The sequence below is a fragment of the Sander vitreus genome, chromosome 21 (assembly GCF_031162955.1).
Source record: "Sander vitreus isolate 19-12246 chromosome 21, sanVit1, whole genome shotgun sequence".
Taxonomy (NCBI): Eukaryota; Metazoa; Chordata; class Actinopteri; order Perciformes; family Percidae; genus Sander; species Sander vitreus.
The window spans coordinates 14,036,646-14,059,827 of record NC_135875.1 but is presented as its reverse complement, the minus strand read 5'-3'; the positions used below and the strand labels follow the sequence as shown (position 1 = coordinate 14,059,827).

Genomic DNA, 23,182 nt, shown 5'->3' with positions numbered 1-23,182 from the left:
ACATAAGACTGAGATAAAGCCTGCAGCTTGGTCAATGCCATCTATGAAGCAGCAGACATGGAGAGTTACCAGACAACACTGTGCTCGACACTCCATTCATATTTGTAGTTTAGATATCAAACAAAGGCTGAGGATTTTATTCACGGTGCATCAGAGTACAGCATGATCATGCACAGCTCTCCATAAACCACTCTGCTCTGAAACTTCAATGTTAATTACGTCACTCTTCTCCTCCATACAAATCAGGGATCGTGAAGTAAAATTAGATCAACATCATCAACGTGTCACCACGTGTCACTGACACTGTGATATTAGAGCTAACACATTAAACAGCTGAACAACGTATAAAAAAAAACTGTTATCCTTGAATTAAATAAAAACTTCTCTTCAGTAAATCAGAGCAACACACCTCAGGAGAATTGGGAGCAACACAATGATGAACATCCTGCAGCAGTGCCTGGCACATATTTGTCTTGTAGTTTGCTCCATCAACACCAAACATGCAAATAACTGACACTAACCATCAAAATGGAAGAACCAATTGTCTCTCCTGTTTTCTGCAGGCAATCTGATGGCAATCAAAATGTCTGACAATATTAAGACCCCTTGGAGGTCTTCGGAAGCATTAGGCAAAACATTATTGCAAGGGAGAGGTATGTGCGCTGATGTGAGACATAACGGTGTCAGCAGTTTATGAAAATAACAGGCTGAATGTAATAAGAGCAAGTAAACCTGACATGAGAGTTGAACCGCAGAATAATTCAGCTTTCGCCCTCATTATATGTTCTTGCATGATTTCAATTTATCTTGTTGATTGAAATCTGACTAGTTTGGAGCAGCTCAGAGGAGCATTTAGATTAATAGATAAATCCACAAAAGAGACATGGATCCTAATAAATATGATTATGAAAATTCTCATGCTGTTAGCTTTGCGGTGGGGACAATTTCTCAGATTTGCATCAGATCTATTTAGAGCTGAAATTAGAGTATTGATCTCTGAGTGTGACCCCCTGGGTATGTCGTTATGAATTATAATCTCAATTATGACACAAAGTAAGTAGGATATGAATCCTTCATGCAGAAAATCCTCAGAGCATGCAATGAAACATCTCTTGTCTGGCAGTCTCTCCAGCGTCAGTACAGTGGAAGAGGATCAGTTCATTCCTGCAGTGTGGATCCAGGCAGCTCGTTGGTTAGTGTGTGCCAGCGCTCCACCTTCTTGCCCTTGTTCTTTAGACAGTCTATCCAGTGCTGCAGAGTTTCTCCCTGTGAGTGACACCCTAAGGACACACCGCCTACCCAGTGCAGAGACAAAAAAGAAAGTCAATGTGACTCAAGAGGAAAGGGAATGTTTAAATAAATGACAATGAGAATTTATGTATTTAGTAACAGTTTAAATGTTTTTTTGAATGGCATGTGGGCATTTTATCTTATACTACTTTTGATGTCAAATAGGTTGTGTATTGCAAGAAGCATAGGCGTAATCATCTATGGCTTCAGCCTACACCTGCACACAATTTATTTAAACAGGTGTTAGAGTGACCTTTTTTATTTTTATTTTTTTTAAGATCATCATTATTGCATGGGATGTTTATAACTTTATTACATAGTTCAAACTGGATTAAGAAAAAGAAGTCTGAAAGTATTGAGAGACAGATGTAGGTTGTTGGTCTTTTCATAGGATTTTTAGAAATAAAAAACAAAATGGAGAAAAACACCAGACTTGACCTTTACCTACTGTAAAAAACAAAAATCTTTAAAAGATCTCAGAAAAGAAGTAGACAAAATGGTGTTCAGATAGAGAAACAGGTGTAAAATGTACCACTGGTAGAGCAAGAATAGTATGAAGCTCAATGTCACCGACACCATTTTGGCAACTTAACCCTGCAAATTACACTCAGTGTGCACTGAGCAGCAGATAATAGCGAACAGCTTAAAATATCTTTGGTAACATCTGCCATGGGTGCAACATTATTGTACTGCTAATGAAGTAGCCAGGCAGCTAATCAGTATTCCACACACTAGCATGAACTCATTAGCTGCCTTTGAAGTCACCTATGAAGTCATTGGACTTTCCCAGGTCATAGTCCCACACAGTGACCTCCAGCGTCTTGGTGGCTAACTCTGAGAAGGTGATTTCATAGAAGAACTCCTGGGTGAAAACAAAGAGGGCAAGAGGTGGGTGGATAAGCAAAGGTCAGAAGATCACACCTAAGAAGCGTTTCTCTTCCTCTATAAACCTCCCAGCGGTTCTCAAAGTTTTTTTCAATAATGTACCCCCTTTGAATTGTTTCTTAAACCAAATACCCCCTGACCAGTGCAAAACAATACAGGTACAATACAGCGCTGGCAGTGATAGATTTATTAATCAACAACCATGTAACTGAAAAACATTTAAATGCTACGTTTCAAATGTTTAGAATCCATCAGTAAGCTCATTCATTATTATAGTACAATCATTTTCACAATAATGCATGACATATTTTTAAATTAGCATTTTGCAAAAATCTCACGTACCCCCTGCAGTACTCCAAAGTACCCCCTAGGGGTACGCGTACCCCAAACTACTCACTAATGCGGCAGTGTGCTGCACTGTAATTGGCTTGTCTTACAAAAAGGTTCCAGACTCTTTGCATGCAGCATAGCGTCTCTCAGGACTATATCTAAATGAGCTGTCTCTTTACATTCAACCCCTGAAAATGTGCTTCTCGCTCTCACAGTTATGCATGTAGAGATGAATATGGATGTCTACCTCATTAAACTCCGGGTTGAGTGTCTTTTTTATGACCGCTGTTTTGTGCTTGGATTTCTTCTGGACGTCTGGCTTGAGATACCTGAGACAGAGAAATGTGATACCATCATATATGAGTCTGGTCATTACCATTCACAGGTCATATAGTACAGCTGAAAGGAACAGTATGGCACTAATGATGACAGTAACCAGTGCTATAACTATGTGAAGGCCAGAGTAAGTTCATAAAGAAACAAGTGAAAGCAACTAGTGTAACAAAGTCATTTTTGTGTGTTTACATATATATATATATATATATATATATATATATATATATATATATATATATATATATATATACACACATTTTTTTTTATTGTCAAAATCAGTCATTTATATTTGATTTTTGTTGTTGATATTTAGGTATTTTTGCAGTCGCACGGCTTAAGCAATTTGTGAACAGTACAACAATGCAGGTAAAAAAGAAAAAGGTTGTATTAACCTTAATCATGGTTTTATGCACCACCCGGTGGGCACGCGGTAACCCAAATCAAACACACCTCAACAGGTGCATGCTGGGTCTGTCATGGCTAACATGGTAATGCTAACTGGGGAAGTTTTAGCTTCAGTGCAGTGTGTGAGGAACGACTTTCTGCTGTTTTTGACTACTGCTATACTGGGACCAGAGAGGCTGAGTGGACTGGTTATATGCTTTGACAATGAACGAGCATATTTTATTGTGGCGCCCAAGACTAGCAGAATCGCAGAATTACGTACAGATCAATCACGTGAGTACCGTACAACAACAAACTTCATTATACAGAGGAGAACATCAGGGTTGCTAGGCAACGTAGCATAGCATGTGTGTGCACCATGGATGTATTACGAGAACGGTGTGCACTAGTAAGTTTAACCGTTAGCTAATCATTTCAACTGTTTATTCCTTAGATAGAGGTTCATCTCAAATATAACGCTGTACTGTATATTTACTGACTGGGGAAAATGGTAGTTCTATGAGTAGGCTACCCGAGTAACTAACGTTACAATATGAGCTATTTGTTCCTTGCTAATTAATAAAGGATGCTATGATTCGCTGTCCTGTATGGTACCGTACAGGTGTTGATATTGTATCAGGTTGTGATTATAGGCTGTAGCCTATCTGTGTAAATCCTGTATGATAGAACATATAGATTGGTGGATTGTGTTACCTTTGGAGTTTGGACACAGCCAAGCGAGCTATTACCCTCTATTTCCAGTCTTTGAGCTAAACTAATCTAACCAGCTGCTGTAGCTCCACATTTACTGTACAGACATGACAGAGGTATATCTTTTCATCAAACTCTCAGCAGGAAAGTAAATAAGCGTATTTCCCAAAATGTCGACCTATTCAATTCAATATTAATATATTATTTGTAAAACTAACCATATGTGAGTGTGAGGACTGATTACCAACATGGCACAGATTTAAAAAGTCCAGCATCCCTTTTGAGAGGTGTCATTAAATTCTCAGGGTATTTTTAAGCCAGCTGGAAGGAGCGTGGCAAAATCTCTACTCACATTTGCTTTCCACCCGCCACCCACAGCTCGGAGAGCGTATGTTCCCACACGCTCTCAGACACAACAAAGCATCTGGGAAAAAGCTCCCGCCAAAGGGCAAAGATGCAAGCACACATTCAAAATGAAACAAGGTGCATGATGTGGATGTGTGAGGGATGTGTGCGTAGGCTCAGTGTATGTAAAGAAAGAGGGAGGAATGACAGGAAAGGAGAAGGGAGATGCGTGTGTACTGAAGTGAGGCGAGTGTGGTGACATGCCTAGCATTGTGTGTGTGTGTGTGTGTGTGTGTGTGTGTGTGTGTGTTTGTGGCATGTGTGTGCGATTGCTGCATGTGTGTGTGACGGGAGGTTGTTTAGTGTTTTACTCATTCCAGAAACATCCTCGAAGCCAGAAACAGCACTCAGGAGAACACCCAGTGAAGAAGAGGGGGATTTTAAAGCTCATTTGTCCAGTTTCTGTCAGAATGCATCATTCAACCCAGGGACCTTCCTGCCCTCTCTGGCACAGCCACACACACACACACACACACACACACACACACACAGTATTGATTTTCTTTCATCAGTGAGTAATGAAACTCCAAAGAACCTCTATGACACCAACAATAGCACTCTCCTCCATGATACAGTATGCCCATGTCACTGCTTTTCAATCCAGTTTGAAGGCTGTCAATACACACACACTTACTATTATCTTGGTGAGTGAGTGATATATTTCACAATAGCTTTCACTTGTGCAAGGTTAACTCGAGCCATCGATCATCACTCATGAGTGGCGACAAAAGGTGATTCATGGGGTCAGTATGAGCTAACGGCCAGTTAAGACCAAACACAGGTAATGAGGTGGAGAGGGAGATTGGCGCTAGATAGGTCATGTGGAAATTTGTTCTGAAATGAGGGTCGTGAAACATAAATCCATCAGCCTGAAGTTGTGTATTCATTATTTAATCGCACAGCTAGCAGGATTACTCCATTTTATCTCATCAAATACACCATGGATTTCAGTTAGTGTTTTGATGTCCTTACGTTTTAACATAGGGGTCTGAGTAGCCGTTGACGTCCATGGCTGCCAGGTGGGCGCAGCGTTTCACGCCCACACACAGCCCGCCACGAGCCCTCTCCTTGGCCTCGACCTTCACGTTGCCGTCACTGGCTGGAGGAAAGTACTGCAGGCAGAGCAACAAACGGCCTCTCTCCTCTAGACTTCTCTGCTGCTCAGTCTCCCACTGAAGAGAGAAAAAGGGGATACAGGAAAAAGACATAGAAAAAAAGGTGTGTGAGCTGCATTTGTAGCTGCTACATTACTGACTTGAAGGAGAACTCCGGGCAATTTTTACGTTAATCTTGATCGCTATAAGTATGTGACGTTAGCAAAAAAAAAACGAGCCGAATCGGTGCTAGCAACATGGAGCTGCTGTAGCTAACTGCCACTTAGCTAAAACGGCAGTTTTGGGGGCATATCATAAAGAGTGCCTTTGTGCCTCTTAACAGACACAAAATGCAATTGTCTCTGCAGTGGCGAACTGTGTGTTAGTTGCCTTAGCCAGGCTAGCAGGCCCGACCGGCATCCTTCTACTTCCCAGCCTTCCTCGCCTGCCGTGGCCTGGTGGATGTCCTCCAGAGGACAGTTCATGCTTTCGCAGTGAAATGTTTGCGGCGAAAAAAGTTGATTTCCCCCTCACAAATAGGTAATAGGTAACTGATCATATCAGTGACTATGTAACTACACGGAACCGGGCCAAATGATGCCTGTTTCTTGTAAAGTAACAGCGTTACAGAAGGCTGGCTGTAGTCTTGCGGTGAAGTCCTGCGGGAATTCAGTTGTAGCAGGAAAACGTAAACAGCAGTGTGCAGATTGGAGCGTAGTGTGTGAAGAGCGGAGGTGTTCACAAGGGAAGAAGCTTGGAGTAACGTAACTATGGAGCTAGAGCTAGCCTTCAGTAATGCTATTACTGTACAAGAAACAGCCATAATTTGGTCAGTTTCCATGTAGTTACATAGTCACTGATATGATCATAACCACTACAGTGCTCAATTACCTATTTGTGAGGGGGAAATAAACTTTTTTCGGCGCAAAACTTTAGCTGCGAAAGCATGAACTGTCCTCTGGAAGACATCCACCAGACCAGCCTGCGCCCGTGGATTGTTGTCGGGCGGGGAAGGCGGGGAGGAAGTAGAAGGATGCCGGTCGGGCCTGCTAGCCTGGCTAAGGCAACTAACACACAGTTCGCCACTGCAGAGACTACTATTCAACAATGCCAGATGGATCACACACAAAATGGATATATATGCTACAAATACACACAGAACTGCTGCTTGATGATTATTACCGAAGCCTGGCTGAACACACTCACTCATCCCAGACAGCAGCTAGCGGCTAACAGGGTAGGTGAATTTAAACAATGTCTGAGTTGAAAACGCATCTTGTTGTCATGTAAGGGCCCTGTTCATGTTTCACAGACATTTTAATTGCATTTTGTGTCTGTTAAGAGGCACAAATGCACTCTTTATGATATGCCCCCAAAACTGCCCTAAGTGGCAGCTCTCGGCATTAGCTGCAGCAGCTCCATGTTGCTAGCACCGATTCGGCTCATTTTTTTTGCTATCGACAGTACTCACATACTTATAGCGATCAAGATTAACGTAAACATTGCCTGGAGTTCTCCTTTAAGGTTCAGAGTTAAAAGGAGGCGTTATATATTGAAAATGTCTTGTGCCATGACCTGCTGATGAAACAGGCAACAATATGCAAGTTCTTCTTTAAAGCTGCTGTGGGCTAATCGACACACTTTTGCTCTGTGCACACGCTTCTCGTCACAGGAGCGTGTGCCAGCTGCTCTCTGCTTGAGTGACACGTGAGCGCTCACTCCAAACCACTTTCAATTAATCTTCTACACCCCTGCACCATTTATGCAATAAGAAGCTACTCTTTTAATGTTTGTGTCTTAATCGGTTGCATTTTTTTATACAAAAGAAAAACACAGTACACTGTAGTGATAGAGCACAGCCTACATTTTATGTAGTCTTGATTTGGGTGGTCATTTAGCCTACATTTAAAAAAAGTTGTAAATCTAGTTCTTCAAGTAAATTGTAGCGCACCACAGTCAACTATAATCAAATAAAATTATAATAATAATGTAATATCCCACAGAATAGTGGCTAGTGAAAATGTTGTGTTACTAACTTATTACCAAGACATGCATATAAACAGGGTGCGAATTGTGAAGAAAGCGCGGGGGGGGGGGGTGTTTGTTCACGCACAACAAAACATGCAATTAAATCCCCCTTCCAATACCATGGACATAGTACAGCTTGGCCGGCCATGCCAAAACACAACATGGTGTCAACGTAAAACACAGCGCTTTCAAGCCGGAGAGCGGAGTTCCCTATGCGGCGAAAACAAAATACTTTCAGCCAGGAAATGCTCCTTCGTTCCACTGGAGTGTTTTCATCCAAATCCGATTTTTTTTTTTTCCTAAATTTGACGAGTCGTTTTGGTGCCCAAACTTAACTGTCATCTCTGCATGACGCTCACTTTTTCTGGCTAAACTCCACCACCGTGGCCCCTGAAAGAACTGTCATCTGGCGGTGCCTGTAGCCGGCTCGCAGTCACCTGTTGGCGGCTAAACAACTGCCGCTGGTAGCCGCCTTCCCGGAGCTCTGTAGCGGCTAAATAAAAGCAGTAACTGCCGCTCAGATTTTATTGTTTAATCACACTTCATACTGTTCACGTTACAATGCTTTACTTAGTGTAAAATACTTCTATTTTAGGTATATAATTAATACATGGACTAAGCTATTGGTGAAATAGATTATCACTTTGAGGGGGGATACACTTTGTCCCCACCGGGGATAAAAAATAATTGAGCAGAGGCAGAGATATGTAGACCAGAAAGGGGGAAATCCCCCCCCCCCTGCAAATCGCACACTGTGTATAAATATAAATATATCCAGACACATGCCATGATCATGTCATGTAACTGCTGAATTACCAGAGTACCAGCACCTTTTTTGGTCCAATTCAAGGGCTATTTACAGCCAATAACTTCACAGTTTTAATTCACTCTCACTGCTCCCATCAGCGTCGTTATGCAGCTGGCAGCTGTTTTCAGTGAAAAAACTCTGATAAACACACTGCACATTACCTGCTCAGCACCAAACAAACAGCAGACGGACAGAGTTAGCGGGTGAACAAAGTGGAGCATTTAGCAGTTAAAGAGTCACATATTCCCCTCAAGAGTTGGTCAAAACATAGCTAAAAGGAGAGTGAATATTGGACTTGTGGACTCAAACACGACTTCAAATGAATGATAATGTTACTCCGTGTCTGTTAGATGTGTAAATAAACCACTGCTGTTTGCAATCACGCTCCAAAATGTGATAAAATAATAATATGTCGGTGTTGTGTTTACTGAGGCCAAAAAAATCAATTGACGGTACAGTTCCTGTTTGCCTGCATTCACACAGCAGAAATCAAAGCAGGCTTATGTCACTTTTGTTGAACAATGGCCGCTATTGCTACAGGTGACAAGATGAATGCAAAAACAAAGTGTAACAGTAGTACTTCTGTGTGGCCCTAAAACACGATTCTAGCCGATACCATGTCTTTCTAGCCACTGGGGGACCATAGGCAGGCTGGGGGAACTCATATTAATGTTAAAAACCCTCATAAAGTGAAATTTTCATGCCATGGGACCTTTAAGACTCAACCAGACTGAACCCAACTGTTACACATGATAGGCGGCAAAACTGCTTTGCGCCAGCCGTTCCATTGATTTCCTATGGGGAGGGCGGTGGCGCCCAACTATGAGCTGCGCACCGCTCAGATTTGCCGCTTTACGCTGCGCTCAAAGTTTGAATTATTTCAACTTTGACCTAGTTTCCGCTGACCTTTCGAAAGCACTACCAATGAGATAACAGCATGTTGTTACCTAGCAACGGGAAATAGCTTCCTTGCCACCCTTGATGATGAATACCTGCGCTGTGCTTTACTCTCTGCGTATTGTGTTGGCTTTACTGCCAAATTTAAGACCCAAAACAAATCGATTCATGGGTATATATTTGCTTTATTTTGTCCGTTGCCTACCAAGTAAGGCAGTAGCTGCAAAACCCCTGAGTGCACTGAAATGAGCAGGGTGAGTTCTATTGTTTATGAATTTAACCTATTTGTGAGAAGAAAAATGCATCATTTCTTCTTTTAAAAGTTTCACAGCCTTCTTTAAAATGCACTTTGTGTACTTTGTTGTGATGTAGTTAATCTCTCTTCTTTCTCTCATAAGCAAATGCATCTAAAGAGCTCAGTGACTTTTAACTAACATTCGAGTACACCTTTACAGCCTAGAGACAAACTCATCTATCACTTTCACAGTCCAATGGCAGAGACCTGTCTCGGACAGAATGAAGCACCAGCCTTAAAGACATATTCTTGCACTTTGTCGCTCCTGGCTCAAACATTTTCCATAGACAACATCAAACTGTTACCAAAGCATTTGGCAACAAGCGGAACAACAGAGTAGATTCAAAGTGACACATGAAAGAAAGGGAGGAAGTGGCAACAGAGGGGGAAGACGATGTTCTCACAGCACCGTGACTCACCCTCATGGCCAACAGCATCAATTCATGTATGTTATTTATAGGGAAGACGAGCTGTTTCTCATCACTGCAGGTTCATCTTTATCAAGTTTTCGTTTCACCACAGAAAATGGGGAAAAGGCTCTGTTTTAATGCCTATAATGCCATTTTAACGTAAAATGGTTTCCATCATTAAATATCTCCCCTCTCCTTTATCGCTCTTCATCTCTCATTAAGTCTTATCTTCAGGCGAGAGGTGGACACAGCCAGGGCGATCAATATGCCACACCCCACACACTCTTACATGCTACTCCCATCCTTTCTCTAATGGTCTCAACAGCTTGCTCTGTTCTTTTTTCCTAAATCTCTCTTTGCTATTTCGCCCTTTTCGTATCTGTATTTTTCTATGGGAATCGTCTGGGAATTACTGCCAAGAGCCAGTTCGCCATCTGCTGTGACTGAGTACGAGATTCGCAATTAGTGAGGATAATTTCCACCAAGTATCTGAATGGAGCAGCTCAGACCTTCACAGATCGATAGAGAGCGACTCATTAGGGAGGTGAAAATAAACAGGCATCGATGTGGAGCCAGCCAACCACAGTGACAGACGAATGGGAAGGAGATACATTTGTGGGTGGGTTTGCAAGGCAGAGAACTGGCACGACGATCACATTAAACAACCTTGACTGTGGAAAGAAACACAGAGGCAGTTTTACTCCAGTTCTCTTGATGAAGTTAAAGGACTACACCGGCCCCTTCGTTAATTTAACTGATATGTGATGAGAGGCTCTACAATCATCTCTGTGTCTAATGAAAACTAAGACATTAATAACTTGTAACAGCTGAGATTGGATTGTTAATTAAAGAACCTGGGGTCTCATTTATAAGACTGTACATAGGATCCTTACTAAAAGTGTACGTACGCCCAAAAGAATTCAGATTTATAAAACCGTGCGTACGCACATCTGTAAGCAATGTTCTCTTTATAAATTCCAAGATTACCTACAAGTGTGTGTGTGTGTGTGTATGTGAATCAGCCCCATTTTTAACCATAAATAGTCAATGCAAAGAACCTCTTGAATGCTGATCAGTATGTTAATGACCCTGGTAGTTGTTACGCCGAATCATGACGACTGGCGGGGAAGAAGCAAAAAGCTTCTCAGATGCTCGGGAATTGCTGCAAATTGAATTATAATTTCGACCTGTACAGTTTTAGATATTTGCATGTGTTTTCCCTTTTTCGTACCAGGCAGCATTTAATTTTTTTTTATTCATTTCCACATGATACAAAAATTCAACTAAATGATTCAGTTTAAGATTGATTTGAAATGTACTACATGTAATTAACTGGCTTAATGGATTACATGACTCAAATGAGTCTGGTAATTGATTTTAATGTCTTATGTTAGTTTCTGTTTATTTCCATATGTCTGGAACAGCATAACAACACATGCAAATGGTTTGCAGAATGGTGAGCTGCGATATTAAGCATACACACTTTGTGTTAAATACTTTAACTTTAATGGCACACATCTTAACCCGCAATTCTTAAACATAAAATTAAATTTACTGTTTAGTTTATGAAATGTCAGTCCCTCCAGGATATCGTGATGTCGCGATTGCGCCAATTCACGCAAATTCAACCAATCACCTTGACTTTGGTGCGACTCGCAATTTTGACCAATCACCGCAACTTTTCCGCAAATTTGACCAATAACCGGAGTTTCCTGCGACTTCAACCAATCCCAGCAGTCCCACGTGCCAGACTTTACGTCAGTATAATGTGACTCTGAGTGCCACTGACCAAGCGGGAGTGAGAGAGAGCTGGTTTCCGATATGAAGACGAGACGCGAACATCTCACATTTACCAACAAAACGTACAGCGAAAGACCGTGCAAAACATTTCAGACTGTCCTGCCAACCTGTATACATTTTAACATCAATGTACGCTGTCACGTTTTTTCACTCTAAAGTCAGCGGCTGTTGTTTCAATCCTGTCGGCTGTCTGCAGCGGGTGGGGGCGGGGCTGCTCATAAATTCTCCCCCGCTACTAGTGTTGACGAACTGACCGAAGAGCCGGTTAATTAACCCGACTCGTGTCACTGAACCGGGAGAATCGAGTGCCATACGTCAGTGAACCGACTCACTCCTGTTTTTTTCTTTTACCTCATTCGTGCCTTTGTGTGTAGCTGGTATTCTTCTGCTACTGTGTGTGTAGTAATCTAGCTCATTAGCGCCTCCACTGAAGTGGTGGTGGTAGAATCAATCAGGAAATGAGCTACCTAGACCGCGCACCAGGCTACTGAACGAGACCGAATGTAACCGTGCAACCGGCCGGCCCGCTCGAGTCATGTAATCAAGCGGTGTCATCATCACATACCGTTCACCATACCTAGAGATTGGCATGGGGTACTTTCCATAAAATCATCTCTCAATGCAAATCAAACCAGCTATTAGGCTAACTGAAATAAAACCATGCCAGTCTCTAGGTATGGTGAAGGGTATGTGATGATGTGGGGCTATTTTAATTCCAAAGGCCAAGGGAACTTTATCAGGATGCATAGTATCCTGGATCCATGAAATAACTGGCCTTTAAAAATAAAAATCTTCCTGCCTCTATGGGAATTTAACATAGGGGTGTACTTACTTATGCTCCGTATTTTAAGAAAGAACATTTATTTATTTACGATACATTATTCATTCACAAACTAAATTGGTGTCTTAAAGATTGGATTTTTCCTCATTTTTTTAATTAAGGCATTAAGATCAATTTCCAAAAGATGATTTTTTTATTCCTCTTTTTAGTCAACTTTAGCATGGGTGTCCTAATTTTTTCACATAACTGTAAATAGTAAAACGTGTTGCTCTGATGTTTCTTAAATAAACGATGATGAAGAACATGAAGTACAACTAATAGCAACCCTGAAATATAAACAGGTTAATTCTCATCCTTTTAAGATAATGCTTGTAGTCATGTAAGCAATGTAGTCTCATATTGGGTAGCCCTTGTGTTGTCCTTTGGGTCATGTTGAGCAAAATAAGAGGAGTCGGAGTCACCTCTCTCAGGTAGCAGGAGATTCCTCTCAGGGCTGTGCTCATTGCAGTCGGTGAAGGCAGCTGGAGGCAAAAAGAAGAGAAAGAGATCAATAATAAGGAGATATATGACTGACAGAAAAGCTGTTCAAGCAGGACAGAGGAGCATAGGATGAACAGAAAGAGATAGACATATTGAGTCAAAGCTGAAGCCACTTTGAAAATTAAAGGCACGACACAACGTCTGGTCGCAGAATGACAGAGGGGCTTTAGCTTTTGATCGCAGAGTGGCCACTGGCCTCAGAGGGCCAATCTAATACCAACAGCCCTTTCCAACGCATGAAGAACAAAAAACCCAGCGCCCTCCCGCCCCTTCTTCACTCACATGCCCCCCGCTCTCCACCACTTTTATTTTTTAATCCATTTGTTTCTCATCTCTCTCACTTGCTCTCTATTGACACTCCACTGCCCCCCCTTGCTTATTCTCTCTCCCTTTATTCTACCAATCTCTATGTACCCTTTTCCCACGCATGACCCGGCTGACATTTAGCCAGCACAAAAAGCTGTTTGTGAGCTATGAATATGATACCTTGTCGTAACCCATTTGTAATTCTCAGTAGCCGGTATTACCAGCAAATATTGGCTTCATTCAAAATATACTATACTATATACTACTATGTGGCCACTGCCCTTTGGGTAGTTTTGGTCAGGGGCTGTTTTCCTTGGTTTATGCTTGGACTATTTCTTGACTGGGAACAGTAACTTCCTGGAGTTTCCCCTGGTTGCATGGCAACAGGTCCCATAGCCCCTCGTAAAACCACAGCTTGTTGTTTTTACACTTTGGTTTAAAGGGCTGAAATACAATGTCTTAATTAGTGACCTTTACATGTGCAAGTACTTGGAATCATTGGACAGAGCCAGGCAAGCCGTTTCCCCCTATTTCCAGTCTTTATGCTAAGCTTAGCTAACTGGCTGCTAACTGTAGCTACCTATTTAGTGTATAGATGTGAAAGTGGTATCATTCTTCTTATCGAACTATCTGCCAGAAAACAAATACATGTATTTCCTAAAATATTCAAACTATTCCTTTAACATTTTGTGTTCATTGTTTTTATTTACTATTATTTATGATGATTACATTTCCTTTTGAAGTTTACTGTTCTGAGTGCATTTTTATCTTTAGTGTTATTGTCATCTTTAACAATACAGTGTACTGTTTAACTATAAATGCCTGTCTAAGTCAGTATATTAATTTCTTACCAAACTAATAAACACATTTGGGGGATCCTTGGTTTAAATATTTATGAATGTTTATGTTGATGTATCAGGAAAATCAGCCTATGTATTGGCTGTTTCCTCTCAAATATTAATATAGCATTAAACAACCTGTAATCTCAAATGAAAAGGGAATCTTGGTGTTTTTGTCCAGCAGCTTTTGGGAAGCATTTGTTCAGCTCTATTGCCAACGATGCTACAGAGATTGTACAGACACATTTGGTGTTTTATATATTATATGACCCAAGTGTGTGGTCATCATCGGTCTACTAAATATTGACATTTTAACGCCTCCCTGTTGGCACGTTAACAATTCCCTGCCTTCCCTCTTCACCTCATTTCCACCCCGTTGTGATTCAGAAAATCTTAATATATTGAATATACCCTAAAGTAATTTATCTCCCTCATACACACTCATTTCCATCTTTCCTTTTAGTCCTTCTTTACTATCCCTTTTATTATATCTGCTCCCCTCTCTTCTTCTCACAGGAGGTGGATGCTCCAGACAGATGTTGAAGTGTTTGGTCTGGTCAGGCTTCACGCGGCGCAGGGCCACACGCGACTCCCCGATGAACTCATTATGTGTCAGCTTGTCTTCGTCGCACACGGACACCCTGGGAGCAAGAAGACAGAAGAGGGAGGGAAAGGTAAAAAAATATGAGAGACAAAGATGGGGAGAGAGGAAAATAAGAATAAGAGAAGCTGATTACTGAGACAGAGTGAGACGTGCGTGCGTGTGTGTGTGTGTGTGTGTGTGTGTGCGTGTGTGTGCGCGCGCGCGTGTGTGTATGTGTGTGCGCACGTGTGTATGTGTGTGCGTGCGTGTGTGTGTATGTGTGTGTACAACATTACATGTTATGAATCATTTAATTAGGAAGGAAATTGTTGACATAGACCTGACCTGAATTAAAGAAAAACCTACGTATAAATCCAGCTTATATGTAAGTAAGGAATTTAGACAGTGTGAAAGTGCATCATGCAAGGTTAAGTCAATCCATATTTATGGGGCTGGCAAATGTTTACACCTGCCATAATGTCACCTGAAATGCATAACTGGGTAGGAGCAGCAGAGAGGAGTAAAGGAGATGGAGGAAGGCTGTGCGTATGTGAAATCAAAAGCTGCCGAGGGAGGGATGGAGTGATGTGGGTGAGTGAGAGATAAAAAAAGGAAGAATTTATTTAAACCTGTGCGTGTGTGCCCATAGGCAGAAGTGGAAAATCAGTATGCTACAGGCTAACTGACATCCAGAGTGATTGCATTTTTCTCTGCTTTATGTAAATGAAAGACATGCAATAAGAAGAAGAAAACTAAGAATGCAATCTGTCAGAGAATTCCAGATAGAAGCGTGCCACCTCCTCGCTCTTGGTTTTATTCAACTTCTAACTAAATTTATGACCACAAAAAAAAAAACATCACTGTCACCTGCAGCGCCAGGTTCTGGTAATAAAACCCGGTAATATAGAAATAAGGAAGGTGCAAAAGGCCAGTTGCCTGGAGACACCAGATATGTGTTGGCATCCCTAGTAGCTTATGAGCCTTCAGAACCAAATTGCAGCAAAAAATAGAGAAGAATGGAAATGGAGGGAAAAAAAGACGGGGTGAGAGGCAAAAAGAAAAAAGAGGGATGAAGTCAGTCAGAGCTGAGAGGTGAAAGATGGTGTGTTAGATGTACGAGTAAATGACGGCTGTGATGCAAAGGGCTTGAGGATGGAGTGTGGTAGTGTGAGTACAATAGGTCAAAAAGTCAAGTGTGAAGCGCCGAGTCATAATGTGAGACCGATGTAAGGCTGCAGTTCCACAGCATGTGGTAACATACATATTTTACTGTTACTGACAGCTCACATTTCCTACTACATCCAAAAGATTTCCTAATGTTGTCGTTAAAGCAGGGTGATAAATCTAATCGACACATGCTGTCCATGTCGGCCATGTAACTAAAGATGTTCACTGATACTGTTTGACATTGTATAATTTCAAAGCTTCAAGTGTCACAGTGGATGGATATTAGTACAGTCATGAATTAATAATGACACCTGGCTCTTATGGAAGTTCATTTCTGCCATTATTATAGTTGTTATTATATGTTGTTTTTTTCTATTCTATATTTGTTTCTTGTCTATTCACCAATACACCAAAGCATATTCCTTGCATGTAAAGACCTACTTGGCAGTCAACCTGGAATCTGATCCTGTTTATGAGAGTAGAAAAGTAAAAAAATAAAAATAAATCCCTTTTTATATTGCCTAACTCTGAGTGTTTTTATTTGTATCATTCATAAATGTGTATTTTCTTGGCAGGAATAAACTTCCATAGTTTTTGGTCATTATTGTGCAAAACCTAATTGGCCAATAGCCTACAGACAGTTCTGAATTAAACAAAAAGACATTGGGCCTCATTCACCAACCGTTCTTACGAAGAAATGTGTTCTTAAACTTACGCACTTTTTACGAAGATTCTGACATTCACTAATGTTTTCTTATCTTGGATTTGTTCTTAGCTAAGAACGAATTCTACGAACACTCAAGAGCACTCTTACTCACATTTGAGTGAGGACAATTTGCTCCAAATAATTGTTTACTGCATTTTATTTAATTCTACAGTTGAGTCACAATTCACAATGATAGTATTGTACTGTAATGTATTTCTGATCATTTATTGAAAAAAAAGAGCCCGGGCACAGTGCCGCTGACCCTCAGTAATACAGCCTCTGGTAAAAGTGAAAATGAAAATGTTTTTTTTTTTTTAATTCCCGTTTTTAAATCATAGTTGCCTCTCCACAGCGTCATTTACTCCTCCGCCAGGCAGCGTAAGACGCGTTCGTATCTTATTTATTTGGCTGGACCTCGTCACATCTCCTCCCAATTTTTGCTGCTTCACACACTTTATTTGCTTACTTGCATGGTTAAAGAAAATAAAACCGTCTTCAAATACATCCATGAATAAAACCAACCGCATTCCGATTCTAACAACATATTTCCGTTTTATGCTGGATAGGATAGGAACTTCTTTTAAAAGTGAGGCCTTGTTTGTGGTAGTGGACATCTTCTACTTTTACTAAAGTAAATATGTCTCTGGTTATTTGTACTTTTACTTAAGTACTGAGATTCAGTACTTCCTCCACCACTGCAATGTACAAGTCATCTGCGACTCCGACAACCATCTAAGGCGGTCCCAGGAGGTGCACAGGAAGTGTCATGTCCTTATGTGGGAATTTGCGGGGTGTTTTCTTATGCTAATTAGGAACAACTGGCACGCGCTTTCAGTTAAGAAGACGTGGGATTCTTCAATCCTAAGAACACAGGTGCGAACAATTCTGCTGTTTAAGAACACTTCATGAATCCGACGTAGACTTTTCTTAGGGACTTTCTTAAGAACATTTTTAAGAGAAAACTTAGGAAGATATTGCTGAATGAGGCCCATTGTAAGGATTGTAAATTATGACTTCCTGTCATTATAAAATGATATAAATACACAAATGCAACTTTTGAGTTGTATTTTATGAAACTGTAGTACTGAACTTCTAAGATCTGCCAGATAGGATTGTAGGACCCCCTCGAAAACGAGATGACCCATTTCAAGGAGTTTATCCTAAATAAATAAATTTGCATATACTGTATGTGCTGCAGTTTGTTGATTGTTACAGCTGCTGGTTCGATGTTGAAAGCAAAAACAATTATAGAGCTGCAGTTTTATTCCATTTTAGAAAAAATTGTTCAAAAGAGTTCTGCCCTTTTTCAAACGGTAGCATATCTTGTGGTTACATTGAGTTCTGGTTGAATGAAGCTGCTGTCGGTGGAGAAATTGGAAAACCTCAATTTTCTATGATGGATTTCTTACTGTATTGGAAGTGATGAAATTCAAGACTGGGCGGACACCCTGCTGTTTAACCTTGTAGATACACTGGAAGTAGCCTAGCTTTATTATTCTGTGCTAAGAAAAGCACACTACAAGAAAACAAAATTCACAAAAAAATGCAAGGGTTACTGTTACGTGTCTACCGTAGCTGTTATTAAATGCGTTAACTGTTAAGGGTTGGATTAATCCTTTACAATTTGCTGTTTAATTATGTCTATTACATAATCCAGATTTATATAGATGTAAAAAAGTGATGACATTTTTCACTTTATAGACAATTTCAAACTCACTGCATTGCAGTGGATGACATCAACATGTTTACATGTTTCAATAGGTTAAACTTCCTCCTGTCTGTGGATCTTTAAACGCCTCTGCTGAATTAACACAGTGTCATAGGCCGGTTGTAGGGCCAGTTTCTCTAAATTTCCCCCGAGAGATCAACCGTCGATCCTATTTAAATCCCACTCGCGTTGTGGCAAAGTTTTAGTCACAGGCAGAGACAGATCGCAGCTTTCGTCACCTCTGGAGGGGGTCAATGAAATTAAAACACCCTGTGGTGCTTAGTCTGACCTCAATCTGTCACTGCAACTTGGAAAGGGAGAAAGGCAGGGAGACAGATGTAAAGAAAGACAAAGAGAGAGGGATTGTTTAGAAGGAATGAAGGGAGATCTTTTCTGATCCTAGTGGACAGGAGAGATGTGAGGATGGGGAGGAACGAAGGTGAGGTGACAGAGGGGGTTCAAAGGATTAGCAAAGATAGGAGAGAGAAGAGCAAGGATAAAGGCCTAAAAACCGAGAGTAAGACTCTGTGATTAAGATAAACGATAAGAAATCCTTTTAAAGCAAGAGTCGGCTTTCCGATGGGCAAGACAGAGCACAGAGACAGGAAGTGAAGGAGACAGAAATAGCCAGACATAAACCAAACATTTACCGGAGTGTTTTGCGGTACATATCTTCCTCAGTGATTCCACAGTAGGTGAGCGTCTCGTTCCACACAGGGTTCAGAGTGTTGCGAACGGTCTTGGTTTTCAGTTTATTGGCCTGTGCATCACAGCAGAGAGGAGAGGAAAGCAATAATCTCAAAGCAAACAACCTCAACAAGACAACAAGTTCTTACTGGCTGCAAGGTCTACTGGTCTGCACTTGCACTTTCATGATGCGGCTCAAATTATAGCTAAACTAAGTGTGCACTCAAACTGGTTACTGAAGTTCTCCTTCAATTGTAGAAACACACAGGGACTAAACCATGTCCTGATCATAAAATCATACTTTGCAAGCTCCCGGCAGCAGGTGCAGCTTGACGTAAGGATCAGCCAAACCGTTGAAATCCATCGGCTTCAGACCCTAATAGAGACACAGAGAGAGGATATAAGGGAGAGATATGAAATAATTGGTGGGGAACATTGTGCAAACTGCCACACCAGTAATGAATTGTTAAATGATTACCAGACTGCGAGGTGAGGAGTTAATTAACAAACTGAATCTAAAGCACAGCGGTAGAAAGGAGGAGGGGCAAGTTTTTGAATTTGACAGATAGTTTCAGTCGACTAATAAGCCACATAGTGCAAAGGCTACCCATATACTACCCATTAAAAAAATATTACTCCTTATTTTAAAAACTAAACATTAAGGAGTATTTTATTCAGGAAAACTGAAATTCTTTGCTACACACTAATGATGTAATACATTTATGTGGACTGACTTCAGATCTTTAATTTCTTTCTCTTACATTAGTGAAACAAAAAGCTGTCAGCTTTCTGCTGTAAGAATTGTGGAATTGCAGATTGAATATCCAGCAAGACAGGCTTTTATTTTGAATTAGAGTGATTATACCCAGTACAAACCGTTTAGCAACTATTTAATGGAGCTGTATGTTAAAAAGAAACAAGACTAATAGAGTCCACAGCCGTGCTAGCGGCTCTGTGAGGCTGTACTTAGCATGGCTAAGAACAGGAGTTGTTTTTTCATTTACAGAAACAAAATGTGACAGAAAAATGACTGAACAGCATTTTGTTTTTGTGTCACTGGTTGAAAACAAAAGATATGACTGATACAAAGTTAAATGAAATATTTGCTACAAGACAAACTAGGTGTGTTGGCTCTAGTGCAGTTATCAGCTAACAGTATTTACCTTTGCTCTCAGGACTATGCAGTGTAAGGAGCTGGTGGCTCTCTCATACAGTAGGTCAAACTCTAACGTCCCCAAGGAGGCTGGAACGCAGATGATAAAAATGTTTTACAAATGTGCCACTTTGCTAATTGCTTTTCAGCTGATGACTTTATTACAGAGAAGGATGGCAGAAATACAAACATGGACTATCAGGAAAAACTGTCAAGCCTTGCCTTATTGTAGACAATCAAGAACACTTTCATGCTGAGAGTTAGATGATAAGATTGGTACCAACTCTCATATCTGTCTGGTAAATATGTGGCTACAGCCAGCAGCTGGTTAGCTTAGCTTCAGATAGACTGGAAACTGCTACCATGGCTCTGCCTAAGGCTGCATTCACACCAAATCAGCTGTCAACGAGACAACGCAATCAGACAAATGGGCAATTTAAGTGACATTCCCACACCGTGGCACAAACCTGCGCCTTTGCATCGCAAAGCTTTATTTAGTGTGAATGCAGCTTAAAGCAGTGATACTGAACTTACTTAGGAAAATGTTTTTTCTTTTGGGCATGCATCTTTACCCCAGCCTTGCAACTGTTGGCTAGTTGGTTTGTGTTCAACAACCAGATCTGGCATGAGGCCATAAACTGCTGCAAACTTCAGTAAAAACTCCAATTAAGACACATGCTCAGTATTGATGTCCAAACAATGCTCTTAAAAACCAGAATAATACCGGCACATCCCACATGTCTTAATCGGAAGAAGGCCTTATTCGGAATACCTAAACGGAATATGTTGTTTACATGATGTGTATCAAATTCTTTGAATCATTCTCAGCCTTTTGTCCAAAATCCACATCTGTGTTGAGGTAATTTCTATTCTTGGGCTCAAGCAGCTTTAGAGAAGGTCGTTACTTTCAGGTGACTTACTGTTATCATCGCTGTCACAGCTGTCGATCTCGATGGAGGTGTCCATGCTGCTCATGGCTGACAGTGAGCCCCCTCCGCCCACCGCCCCTGGTAACAGTGGTGACAACAGGCTGCTGCTTCCACCTCCTCCGGTGGCTCCTCCACCTTGGCCCGCACTGCTAGGGCTGAGTGCGGTGGGCGCTGCCACCTGATTGGGTGAGAGTGGCTCGGAGAAGGAGGAAGTGGGCGACAGGCGGGGGAAGTAGGCAGAGATTTGACGGATGGGGCGGATGGGGCCTGGGCATACGTCGATGGCCATGTGCTCCTGGATGGAGATGCCTAAACGTTTTCCTTTTCGCACAGTCATAGGGCTGCAGGGAAAGAGACAGAGATAGCTGAAGGAAGAGTTAAATCACACTTTTCAGCAAAACAATAATTGAAATTTCGGGATTATTCAGCCGAAGCAAGAGCAAAGACATTGATCAGCAGATATAAGCTGTTCTCAATTCCACCTCTGCTATTCCAAGCAAAACAAGGTAAGCTTTGTACAATGATTGGTGATGAATAAGATCATGTGTCTAGCCATCACAGAGATATCACACCTAATAGGCTCTGAGTTTTTAATTTTCCATATAGTCAAGAAGAAGAACTTGTGATTAGGAAGCATTTATCTCAAACTGCTCTTGCACTGAAACCTCCTTAAACATAATTAGAACTTTGAAAAAAAGACATTACTCATAAAATGACAAAATTCAGCAGAGGATGTGCACAAATTTGCATTTCAATAAAATCCATCTGAATAATCTCAAACCTATCAGGGAGGATAAAGGATAACAGACAATAGGGGTCTCCCCCGAATCCTAATTATCCTCGATGAAATGTGTGCGTGTGCGTGTGTGTGTGTGTGTGTGTGTGTTATCTTAAGTGCTAAACAATCCTCCGCAGACAGGCAGGTAATTACTGGATGAAGTCTTTACAAGCTGGACAGCTCTTCAGTATACTCTTATAGTCCTGGTGATTATATAAAGTTGTGGTAGCAGGGAGTGGAGTTGACCACAAGGCTGATGTGTCTACTCTGTTCCCGAAATAAAATACGGGGGTGGATTTTAAATATCTCACAGCTTTTGTTTTCTTAAGACAGCAGGCCTTGAGGGGGCGTTCTGTCCTCACTACTGAGCGAACCCCCCCTCTGGACTACCTTCTGTTCTCTCTGCATTAATCGATTGAAACTGAGAAGTGAATATTTGCACAGTGAGTATTTGCACTTCCTCTGTGTTGTCTGTGAGTTGAATGTCTGTGTTAAAGGTGCTCTAAGTAATGTCACACGTTTTTTAGGTTACAACATTTTTTGTCACATACAGTAAACATCTCCTCACTATCCGCTAGCTGCCTGTCCCCTGAACACACTGTAAAAAACGCGGTCTCTGTAAACAGCCCAGGCTCCACAAACGGCAACAAAAACAAACTGCACCAACCTGCACCACCAAACATAACAGTGTTCCAGCCAATAACCGACAAGAAGGATTTGGGAGTGGGGGGTTAGTGCACGGAAGGGAGGGGGCTGGGACGGGATGAGGAGGAGGGAGGGGCGAGCTAGCCTCTGTTTTGTTTGAAAATACTTCAAACGTCAACAAGAAGTGACATCATCCAACATCGCTTAGAGCACCTTTAAGACAGTTTAGAAATATCATGGGGAGAATCTCAGGACTTTTAAAGAAATAGTAAGGAATATTGGTCAATACTTTGCTTAGCCTGTTGCCTCTGCGACCTGGCCCCAGATAAGCAGATGAAAATGGATGGATTCTAAGCAGTCATAAGAGCAGTGAATGATTGTCAAACCTGCATCCATATTAAAGGAATAGTTTAACACACATTTGCTTTCTCAGGGCTGGGACGATTTGCCTTTGGCCGGATTCGATTCTGGGGATGGGTGCCGATTTGATTTGTATCGCAATTTTCATTTACTGCGATTCCAGAAGTATTGTGATCCGATAGTATTTAGTATTGCGATTTTCTTTACCTTCTTTAACAACAAAAAAAGTTGAATAATACACTTCTAGAGACAATATATTATGAGACATTGCTAAAAACGAATTGTTTGTTGTAAGAAGAATGCACATCACATGTCAGTCAGTCAGTC

General features: G+C 41.2%; 1 protein-coding gene across 1 annotated transcript; it reads right to left on the bottom strand.

Annotated features, from left to right (window-relative positions):
- Window positions 1–1,158: 1,158 nt before the first annotated feature.
- On the bottom strand, window positions 1,159–21,413 carry LOC144536551 (double C2-like domain-containing protein alpha). The gene is made up of 10 exons (XM_078279754.1): window positions 21,064–21,413; window positions 20,154–20,233; window positions 19,292–19,366; window positions 18,954–19,063; window positions 14,654–14,780; window positions 12,916–12,975; window positions 5,314–5,513; window positions 2,753–2,834; window positions 2,056–2,152; window positions 1,159–1,295 (listed from the first exon to the last, which is right to left on the bottom strand). The coding sequence occupies exons 1-10, from the start codon at window positions 21,407–21,409 to the stop codon at window positions 1,159–1,161; spliced, it is 1,314 nt and encodes a 437-aa protein (XP_078135880.1). The 5' UTR covers window positions 21,410–21,413.
- Window positions 21,414–23,182: the final 1,769 nt, after the last annotated feature.